Source organism: Erigeron canadensis, chromosome 3 (assembly GCF_010389155.1).
Source record: "Erigeron canadensis isolate Cc75 chromosome 3, C_canadensis_v1, whole genome shotgun sequence".
In the NCBI taxonomy this organism is placed as follows: Eukaryota; Viridiplantae; Streptophyta; class Magnoliopsida; order Asterales; family Asteraceae; genus Erigeron; species Erigeron canadensis.
Window position 1 is genome coordinate 25231772 of NC_057763.1, and position 11481 is coordinate 25243252.

Below are 11481 nucleotides of genomic sequence, written 5' to 3' on the forward strand. Positions count from 1 at the left end.
AATAAGCTAATTATATATATTAAATATATAAGATATATTATTCCGGGATTATGAGTATGGTTAAATTATCTCATAGTTCTTAGATATCGACGTAACTTAATATTCTAAATTTTTATTAATAAGCCCGGATGAACCCGGGTTAATTAGCTAGCAATAAAATAATAAAAAATTTAAACAAAAGCAGTACTCCGTATTTTTTTTACCTTTCTATTTTTACCTCCACTTAGCTTTTTCCCCGCCATCCAACCACCGCTACTCCGATCATCCATAACTACCACTGCCGCCGCCGCCACCATCCACACTCTCTTTCAATGGTGATTTCGCATCAACATTCATTCCTCACAGTCCCTTCTTTTTCTTCTTGTTTTTCATCTCAAAAAACTTACATTCTTTCCCACCTTCATTTCCCTTCTTTTTCTTCTTCTTTCCGGGTCAGTCTCTCGAATCTTGATCATCCCGAACCCGAACCCATTTACGCATCCGTCAAATCTTTCGCCCCAGCTACAGTAGCCAATCTGGGTCCAGGCTTTGACTTTCTGGGTTGTGCCGTTGACGGAATTGGAGACTACGTCACTCTCAAACTCGACCCAAATGTCCACCCTGGCGATATCTCTATCTCCGATATTTCCGGCTCAGGTAACTCTTCTAAAAAGTTAAGTAAAAACCCTTTATTGAATTGTGCTGGTATAGCTGCCATTTCTGTTATGAATATGCTAAATGTTAAGTCTGTGGGTTTATCGTTGTCGCTCGAAAAGGGTCTCCCTCTTGGTAGCGGCCTCGGCTCCAGCGCTGCGAGCGCTGCAGCCGCGGCCGTTGCGGTTAACGAGCTTTTCGGAGGGAGGTTAGGTTCTTCAGATTTAGTCCTGGCTGGACTTGAATCTGAAGCAAAAGTATCTGGGTATCACGCGGATAACATTGCGCCCGCGATTATGGGTGGGTTTGTTTTAGTTAGGAGTTATGACCCGTTGGAATTCGTTAGGTTAAAGTTCCCGAGTGATAAGAATTTGTGTTTTGTGCTTGTGAATCCTGAGTTTGAAGCACCGACTAAAAAGATGAGAGCGTGTTTGCCGGATGAGATAACGATGAAGGATCATATATGGAATAGTAGTCAAGCTGGGGCGTTGGTGGCGGCTGTGTTGCAAGGGGATTTGGTTGGGTTAGGAAAGGCGTTGTCGTCTGATAAGATAGTGGAGCCAAGAAGGGCGCCTTTGATTCCGGGTATGGATGGTGTGAAAAAAGCTGCATTAGAGGCAGGGGCGTTTGGGTGTACAATAAGTGGAGCTGGACCGACTGCTGTGGCAGTTACGGATGATGAGATAAAAGGGAGAGAGATCGGGGAGAAAATGGTTGAAGCTTTTTTGAAACACGGGAATTTGAAAGCTTCGGCTATGGTTCAGAAGTTGGATAGAGTTGGTGCTAGGCTTGTTAGTAGTACTTCCAGATAGGATAGGAGTATCTATTGTATCTTTGAGAAATTATCGAGATGACGGGGTAAGCTTTTGTATTGGTTTATGATGGAATTATATTCGAACTTTTTTTTTTAATGATTTTTGGTGTATGGTTTCTTCTTTAGAGTGGTAGAGTGAAAAACAATACCATGGATGAATTGGTGAGGAACACAATGATTGTTAAATTCATTTTTGATACGTTAGGTTTTAATTTCTTGGACGATTGTCATGATGGGGTAATGAATGTTCATCTGGTTTTTCCGGTTATCCACTTTTATTGCTTAATTTATAATCTATGTTTATAAGACCATGCGAAAGAAACTCTGGTTTCCTTTGTACATTCGCCCAGGAATATTAATAACTTGGAGTGAAACGCGCTTCTTCCATTGTAAACCATGAACTTGGTCTGAATCATCTATGAGGTCTAATTGTTGAACTCCCAGGCCATACAACACTTGCCAAGCCTAGTGTTGGTTCGAGGATTTTACTTGCATTCAAACAAGTTTTTGGGGTATGTATACTAAGAAAAGTATGTCTTGCTTTCGTAATATCTTGATGCCATTGTTTATATTTTGGATTGAACAAGAGATAAACATGTCTTCAGGATGTTGCTAACTGGGTAAATGCTTTTGTCAATATTAAATGCCAAGGGCTTTGAGGTTCCTATTATATCACTTCAATTCGATGAAATCGTGCCGCCTTATTTGTAAAACCTTTCAATGCATATTATTGTAAATCCCCTAGACTGAAAGATGAACTGTAGACAGTGCTTCCCACAGCAATGGATACGTATAGTCCCCAAATGGGTCACTGTCTGATGAATGCTAAGAAGAACCTATGCATGAACAGGGAAGAATCAAGGTACTTTGTTTAGATTTTACTCCATTCTAATGCATTGCGTATAGGAAAATATGCACAACAGTAGTGATTATAGTTACTTCATCTTTTGGAAATATTAGCTTGAGATTAAGCAGTGACTTGAGTATAAATCCAGATTCGAAAAACTCTATGTAGCAGACCTAGTTGATGTTGCTTTGTTTTTTCGTTGTTGAGTCTGTAGTAAACGCCTAATTTTTTGAATAGCTTGTGATTTTATTTATCGTTGTTTAGCAGATAGATGATGGCATTCATATTAGTTGTTCAGTAGTAGGCTGTTCTTTAGGTGGCTTTTACATTTATACTCACTTTTCGGATAAGCAAATGCTGCTAATCACTAATATTTAACTTACCACTTATCATTCTTCGGGCCCTTTTTTCTTGCATTTTTATACTCGGATCAGTTTACATCATCAAATGATCTATCGAGTAAATTGGTAACTTTTAGGTCGAAGTTTCAAAGCAAAGAAATTTTCCCATTTTCGAATGACTGTCGAAAAGAGTACTGATAGAGTTCCACCATCAGAATTTGTTTAAACTTAAGTTTTTCTAAACTTTAGGTTTTCATGCGAAAAGAATCTGTTCACAGGTTGTATAAAAAAAAATAAAAAATCAAGCAACTCACTAGTGCCGCAATAAAGAAGCTTATAATTGGTCATAATGCTCTTAATTAAATTTTGTATTGTCATCAGATTATGGTAGCTGTATCTGAAAGTGTATGTTGTCCTTCTCATTTAATGTCACGGAATGAGAGAACATGGCTTCACCGGGAAAAGACTTCAACTACTTTGTTATATCACCGGGGCATTTAGGCCTGGTGTTATTACAACATTAATGGGTGTGTCAGTGGTGTTGGGAAAACGACGCTTTTTGATGTTCTTGCTGGAAGAAAAACCAGTGACATTGTTGAAGGAGAGATTAAAATCCGGGAGTATTCTAAAGTCCAAGATGCCTTTGCTCCGATTTCAGGTTATTGTGAGCAAACTGATGTACACTCTCCCCAAATTACAATTGAAGAAGCAGTCATATTTTCTGCTTGTCTTCGCCTCCATCCTGAAATTGATTCAAAAGCAAAATATGTATGTGATGTGTTTTTTGCCCATTAGGATAGACATCTGTTTGGCAATCATTTTTTCATAACTTGTTTTGATGTCATGTACACAATCTCATAGAACAAATTCTGGAAACAGTTGAAGTATTGTCCATATAAGACGCCTTGGTTGGCATTCTGGCAGTTAGTGGTCTATCAACAGAACATTGTAAGCGGCTCACAATTGCTGTGGAAGTTGTTGCTAATCCCTCCATTATTTTCATGGCTGAACCTACAACTGGACTGGATGCCAGATCAGCTGTAATGTTATGCCGGCTGTCAAAAATATTGTTGAGACAGGTAGAACATTTGTTTGCACCATTCACCAACTGAGTATTGACATATTTGAGGCCTTTGATGAGGTAAATAGGATATAATTCAATACTTACTCCATAAAGGTTACAATACAATCTCATCTAATGCCATATCCATGTTCTTGCAGTTAATCCTTTCGAAAAATGGTGGACGAATGATCTATTGTGGGCCATTAGGTCAGAACTTGAGTAAGGTCATTAAATACTTTAGGTTAGTTATCTTAAGAGCTAATGCAAAATTTTGAATATATGAGTAGTATCCTACTTTTGTATTTAATATGTTTTGGTTTGCAATAATTGTTTACTACCCCATTATTCATCACTTTATGGTTTTGTTTTATAACTATGTTAGTAGCAATAAAAACCTTGTATACACATTAAGTCAACCACTTTCTAGTTCAAAAGAGATTTATTTTCCAATGCTTTTCCCACAAAATGGCTGGGTCAGTCCAAGGCATCAGGCATGCCTATGGAAACAACATCTGCCTTATTGGACTATTGGAAGTCCGTCATACAACTTGATGCATTCCATGCATATGGTATTTGTGTCCTTTATTTTTGGCTTACTCTTCTGGGATCAAGGGAGCAAAATCTAGGTTAAAGTTGGCATTTCTTGTGTTTCTAGTTTCTGTCTTCTCAAGTCTATGTGGATTCTTGGTAAAGATAATCATCATGCACTATGTCGTATTTTTGAAATATTGTAATCCTTCTATGTGACAGAGATAACCAACAGAGTTTATTCACTGTTCATAGTTCCATGTTTGCTGCTGTACTATTTTGTGGGATAAACAACTTATCTTCAATCATAACATACATTGTGATGGCGTGGGCTGTTCTATTTCGTGAAAGATTTTCTGGGATGTATGCATCATTGTCTTATGCTTCTGCACAGGTATAAATAAGTCCTTTTCAACTTGTCAATTGCACTAATTAAGGAAATGATCCTTTCTTGTGGAGATATGTACATTTAATTCCCTTATGCATAAAGAATTTGATTAATTTTGTAGGTGACAATTGAGCTCCCTTAGGCCATCCCCATTCACAACCCAACCCAACCCAACCATACTATTCATTAAAAAACTAATTTCTCACTCTTACATTTAGCCAACCCAACTAAGGGATTATTACCTAAATAAACAAAGAAAGAGGCCTATTTTATGAATTAGACAAGCTTTTAAAAACTTATCAATTTAGACAAAATACCCGTGTGATTTACGTACAAACCATACGGATTATTTTACCCAATTATGTCTCACCACTTGGCCACTACTTTTCGCTCCCCCCAACACCACCATCTTCTTCTCTTTTCTCTTTCTCTTCAATTCCTTATGCAGATTTCTTCTGAAAAAGGAACGTGAAACCACCCATTTCTTTCCTCTTTCACCCAAGACATCACGTCCTTCGATTAATTATGTAAACAAAAAATCGATCATGTTTTAATACAACAAGAAATAACTGTTGTCGCCGGACAAAACCGCCACATAAACCATCGAATCAATGAAGTTATTTATTAAGCTGATGAATATTCATTACTTTTCCATTAATTTATTTAACCTCTGTTTCAAATAAAGTTAACTATTAATGATTTTGCAGTTGTAATTCTACATAAACTTAATCTAGTTTACGAATTCGTTAGTGGATGGGCTAATAAAGAGCTTCATACAAAAGTTGTTGAGGCAATTTATAAAAATTAACTTTCAAAGCATGTACCCAAGTTTTTTTTACAGTGAGATTTTGTGTATTTTACTCTGGAAAATACAGTATCTTGTCATGGCAAATCACAGTGCCGCATAAAACAATGACTAAATTTCAAAAATTTGGTGACTGCTAGAATTTGAGTCCCTGTCAGATCAACATCGCAAATCATATTTATCTATACATTGTAACGAAGAACAAGGATCTCGAAAGAGGAGGTGAAAAGGACCCAACTTGATAGATAAAGTAGTCAAAAAATGATTCAGGACTTCAGATTTGGTCCGAGTCTTATACCTTGCTCTAAATACCTCGGTCTCCTCCTTCGTCCTCCTTCTATAAGAAATGGTGTTTGCCCATCTTCTTCTTGAGGAGTTGCAGAGCTGCTCTTGTGCTCTGCCATGTAGTTTCTCCAAACTTATCCCATCCATATTTAACATCTTGACCACTTTAATAACATTAATCAATCCCCCGATGACTACTAAGGAACTTGCGAAATACCATATGAAAAGATAATAAACTTGGATCTGTAGGCTCTTCCCATATATGTAGCTGTACAAAGAAGAACAAGAAAATCAAACGTACATATCAACAACTCAGATTGCAGGAGGTATTATGGGTGAAAGAATAAAGGAATGGCGGTTTCATGTTTTTTTTTTTTCCAGAATAAATTTACAAAAGGTTTGAAGAGAAAAGGGAATAAGATGGTGGTGTTGAGGGGAGTGAAAGGTAATCGCCAAGTGGTGAGACATGATTGGGTAAAAAAATCCCTATGGTTTGTACATAAATCACACGGGTATTTTGTCTGAATTGGTAAGTATTTAAAAGCTTGTCTAATTCATAAAATAAGCCTCTTTCTTTGTTTATTTAGGTAATAATCCCTTTAATTTAAGCTACTGTAAGTCCATAATTCTTCTCTATCTAAGTCGGTGGTTGATATCATTTTATTTGTTCAATATAAATAGACCTTATTAGGGTTCTTATTTATTCTACACAAATCCAAAATCCTAGCTGCTGCAGGCCACCTTGCTTTCTTTGTTAGCAAACTTTTTTCGGTTCATATATTTATTCAATTAATAATTAATGCTCTACTTTAGTTTAAGTTTTTGAGTTTGATCTCCTCGTGTGCGCTTTGAATTGAATTTTGTGTTTACTTGATCATTCTTTCTAGAAAAGTATGTGTATATTATATGTTAATAATTATTATAATTATAAGTTAATAATAATTATAATACTTTTTTGTGTGTACTAAATTCAATTGAAAATTGGTTTTTGTGATTGTTAGTTAATGAATGAATGTTTCTGATTGGTGTATCTATTACATTGAGAGAACCTTGTGGCGAAACTGTGTGAGCCATGCAAAGTTGTCTGCTTTCCTGTGATATAGTAGTTTAGCACATGGATATATGTAATTCAGGCATTGTGATGGTTAGTTAGTCTATTTGCACTATTTGTATCTCCTTAAGATTTTGTTGGTCAATTTTCATTATTAGTCTAATTGCATGACTTTTAAGATTTTGTTTGTCAATTTCGTTGGTTAAACACACTGGAAGAATGCTGAAGGTAAATTTTAAGTAGAAGTTAGCATATATGATACTGGGTGTGGGTGTGTGTGAGTGACCAACTTCCAAAGCTCAAATAAGATTTGGGTTGTTGAATTATGTGACTCTAAACGAGACATGTTTTTATCAATTGATGAGAGCAACATTAAGCTCTTCTAGTCATCTTATCGGACTCGTAAAAATAATGACAAGTAATGGAAAATTATTTATTCAGCCTGTCCTTAATCACAACCCTAGCAATTTGTCTATCAATGTTCCTGATATCTATGTAAAATAGCACCTGTGTACCGAGTAAGATAACGCTACATAGTTGTAATGTAATCAATAAAAAATTTTCGTTAAAAGTACGTCTTGTATTGTCATCTGTTCTTGGGATATTTAAGGTTGTTTTTGGGTACTTTGATATAGCTTAATCTTGCTGTTTTTTTTTTTTACTTAAAAAAGGATGCATTTAAGCTTAGGAGAATGTTTAAGACTTATCTGTTTGTTTTCAATTTAACAACATGCAAGTTGCAGACTTGCAGGGAAATTTGATTACTACACAAACAAAATAGTTTTAGCTGCATAAAACTTTTGATCTCATTTGATGTTTCTAACTTGAGATAAAATAGTATACGGAGGCTTTGAACATGTTTTATTTGATATCAAATCCGATGTATTGTTGTAAAGTTATAATTTTTATATCTATTTGTAGCTTGTTAGAATGTATTATGATTCTTATCGGCTGGCTTATTACATGTTTTTTCACCAGTAAATATCTAGTAGATAGACAGCTTGAAAACTCTTAAATAAGAAACTTGTAAATGTATTGAACAGATGATATAACCTTGGATGTGTTCATAGTCTGCATGTTCCAATGATTTTGTAGCACTTAGTAACTTAATTAAATTTGGATATTATGTAGTTCTACTTACTTGCAGTTATCCTATTCTTTCATCTATGTCGACCAGTCATTTTACCTTTACATATATATGTCTTTGTACGTAACAATATATTAATAATTGTTTGTTGTATTTAGCAGATAATCATTTGCCAGGATGTCGGAGGATCAAGAAACGGATAAGAACGTTGAGATTTGGGAGATCAAGAAGCATATAAAGGCACTGGAAGCTGCTAGAGGTAACGGCACCAGCATGATTTCCCTTATCATGCCTCCACGTGATCAAATTTCTCGAGTCAACAAGATGCTCGGTGATGAGTTTGGAACTGCTTCTAATATCAAGAGCAGGGTGAACCGTCAATCTGTTTTAGGTGCCATTACATCTGCCCAACAGAGACTTAAACTATACAGCAAGGTCCCTCCCAATGGACTCGTGCTTTACACTGGAACCATAGTTACAGATGAGGGAAAAGAGGAAAAAGTTACAATTGACTTTGAGCCATTCAAGCCTATTAATGCTTCCCTTTATCTATGTGACAACAAGTTCCATACAGAAGCTCTGAATGAGCTATTGGAGTCTGATGCCAAATTTGGGTTCATCATCATGGATGGTAATGGGACCCTTTTTGGCACGTTAAGTGGAAATACAAAGGAAGTGCTGCACAAATTTACAGTCATACCAAAAAAGCACGGGCGAGGAGGTCAATCAGCACTTCGGTTTGCACGTCTTCGAATGGAAAAACGTCACAACTATGTGAGAAAAATGGCTGAGCTTGCGACACAGTTTTTCATTAATCCTGCTACCAGTCAGCCTAATGTTTCTGGACTTATACTTGCGGGGTCTGCTGATTTTAAGACTGAGTTGAGCCAGTCTGATATGTTTGATCCTCGTCTGCAAGCTAGAATTTTGAATGTTGTTGATGTCTCTTATGGAGGTGAAAATGGCTTCAATCAGGCCATCGAACTGTCAGCAGAAATTCTTGCTAATGTGAAGTTCATTCAAGAGAAGCGTTTGATTGGAAATTATTTTGAAGAGATTAGTCAAGATACTGGAAAGTATGTATTTGGTGTGGATGATACACTGAAAGCCTTAGAGATGGGTGCTGTTGAAATTCTCATTGTGTGGGAGAATCTGGATATAAACCGTTACATGCTTAAGAATACCACGACAGGTGAAATTGTAATAAAGCATTTGAACAAGGACCAAGAGGCTGATCAGAGCAACTTCAGAGATGCAGACACCAATGTCGAGCTAGAAGTTCAGAAGTTGTCATTGCTCAAGTGGTTTGCTAATGAATACAAAAAATTTGGATGCATGCTCGAGTTTGTGACAAACAAATCTCAAGAAGGTTCTCAATTTTGTAGGGGGTTTGGTGGTATAGGTGGCATACTTAGGTACCAGCTTGACATTCGGTCTTTTGATGAACTTTCTGATGATGAAGAAGCATATGAATCAGATTAGCAATCAACTACTTCGCACCTGCTGGTGCAAGGGGATGTAGCTGATAGCCAGCACCAGGGCATTCTTCAAGTGACTGACCGGGGCAGCCTTCAAGTGACTGGTCGAGGCTCAATGAGGTCTAATGAAGGTTTTGAAGTGGCTAATCGAGCTTCAAGGAGTTCTGAAGAAGGTTTTGAAGCCGCTAATCGAGCTTCAAGGAGTACACAAGCAGGTATTCAAGCGGCTAATCCAACTTCAGCTGGTTCTTATGAAGGTTAGTAGCTTGTTTTCTTTCCTTTCTCTTACATAAATTTATATACAGAGGCCCTACTACTATGATGAACTATGTGGTTCACTTGATTTTTGTACTTTATATTAGAGATGAATAATGGAATGATACGTTTATGTTGTTTGTGGGTTCTAGGATTACCTACTCAAACCTGAGTCTGACTATTTGATAAGTAAATGGATTGTAATTGCATCATCAACCTCCAATGTTCGATATTGTCCAATGGGGAAAAATAGTAGTTTAAAGGTTATTGAATTATGCTGTCATCGAAATAAAATTTTTCTCTTATTTTTCATGCAGGTGGAATAAGAAAGACCAATATATGATGAATCACACTACACCCCCCACAAGTAGAAGCAATTGTTGCACTAAGTAAATTCTTGATTGTGGATCTGCATTTTGAGCTTTGGCTTTGGGAACATGATTTGATCTATTAAGGTCTTGGTTTGGGAGGGATGCCAGGTGGTCTCCCAACCAAGAGATTAGTATGAACCTGTCTACCTTTTATTTTTTCTTGACTTTGGTTTCATTTTGATTGCTTTGGAACTTTTATTTTACCAGACAGGATTGTTGGTTTTAATAATGGAACAGTTTTTGTTCTTTTATGATTATTGTTTTTTTTTTTTATTTCTTTTAATTTTGTATTTATGGTTTTAAATGTTAGATCCCTGGATGCAGATGTTTTATTAAAACAAAATCATTGTACGGTGTCTTGGAATTAAGAACTTCATATTTGAAATATATGAACAACATTTAAGTTAGTCTGGTGGATAATATTTTGGGATAACAATTCAAGCGGTTTTCAGATAAGAATATGAAGATAGAGATGGCTCCGGTTGGGAATACGTTCCTTTTCAAGTCAAATTCAATGAATTTTTCAAAATATGAAGGTTCCCTTTCTATCATCAACAAGAGAAAACGTAAACATAAACTTTTTTACACATATTCTCGCCTTAGAGTTATGCATATTATCATCCTCGTTGAGCTGTCATTGTGGATGAATCACACTACACCCCCCACAAGTAGAAGCAATTGTTGCACTAAGTAAAAATCATGACATGATGGATAAGTGGATGACCACTACATTTATACGAAATTTACCCATCTGATTTGTTGTAACCCAACATGTAACATCTGATAACATTAGAATATTTTTTATTAGAACAATACAAAGCATTAATCGAATAAAAATTTCCTCTTTAAAATATAAGAACTTCACTTATGAATTCAAAAAATCAACAACGTACTACAGATAATTAATGTCACTAATCACGTCTCATAGAAGATGTGAAATAATTGATAACCAAACTTATCCGGGAGGCCGATCAATTTAAAGAATCTAATCGAAATGGAAAATGATAAATAGACATGTTTAGATTAAAACTTAAAAGTGAAGATAAAAAAAATAATATTGAAAAAAATACATGTGTCAAAAAATATATGAATTAAACACGTATAATCTCATAGAATTTTATACGTATGTAGCAACTATTCTTTTAATTGATATTATCTAATATAACTTAACATGAATGCACATATAAGAAAAGACCATGCAATTTCAATGTGTACGTACAATGCAGATTCAGCCGTCTAAATTCCGGCATTTTCATTTCAAACTTCATCATGCTTTCTCTATTCCTTCCCAGTTCCCACCCCCCACAATCCGTTTTCTTTTCTCTCTCTATTTAATATTATATATATATATATATATATATATATATATATATATATATATATATATATATATATATATATAAAACACTCCGGTAAGAACACTTTTAAAATAAGAACGACGAGACACTTAAAAACATCATTTTGATGCATTAAAATTCCATAAAAATAACATAGTGCATAACTAATTATCATTATTTAAGTGTTTAACAACACTT

At 35.6% G+C, this 11481-nt stretch overlaps 2 protein-coding genes across 2 annotated transcripts; both read left to right on the forward strand.

The window, feature by feature from the left end:
• The first annotated feature begins 212 nt into the window (after positions 1 to 212).
• Positions 213 to 1715, forward strand: LOC122593042 (homoserine kinase-like). The gene has a single exon (XM_043765383.1). The coding sequence runs from the start codon at positions 312 to 314 to the stop codon at positions 1443 to 1445; it is 1134 nt and encodes a 377-aa protein (XP_043621318.1). The 5' UTR covers positions 213 to 311; the 3' UTR covers positions 1446 to 1715.
• Positions 1716 to 1982: 267 nt separating this feature from the next.
• LOC122593041 (eukaryotic peptide chain release factor subunit 1-3-like) lies at positions 1983 to 10197 on the forward strand. The gene is made up of 7 exons (XM_043765382.1): positions 1983 to 2309; positions 3017 to 3403; positions 3497 to 3776; positions 3857 to 3939; positions 4449 to 4620; positions 8004 to 9577; positions 9893 to 10197. Exon 6 carries the CDS (start codon positions 8020 to 8022, stop codon positions 9322 to 9324), a length of 1305 nt encoding a protein of 434 aa, XP_043621317.1. The 5' UTR covers positions 1983 to 2309; positions 3017 to 3403; positions 3497 to 3776; positions 3857 to 3939; positions 4449 to 4620; positions 8004 to 8019; the 3' UTR covers positions 9325 to 9577; positions 9893 to 10197.
• Positions 10198 to 11481: the final 1284 nt, after the last annotated feature.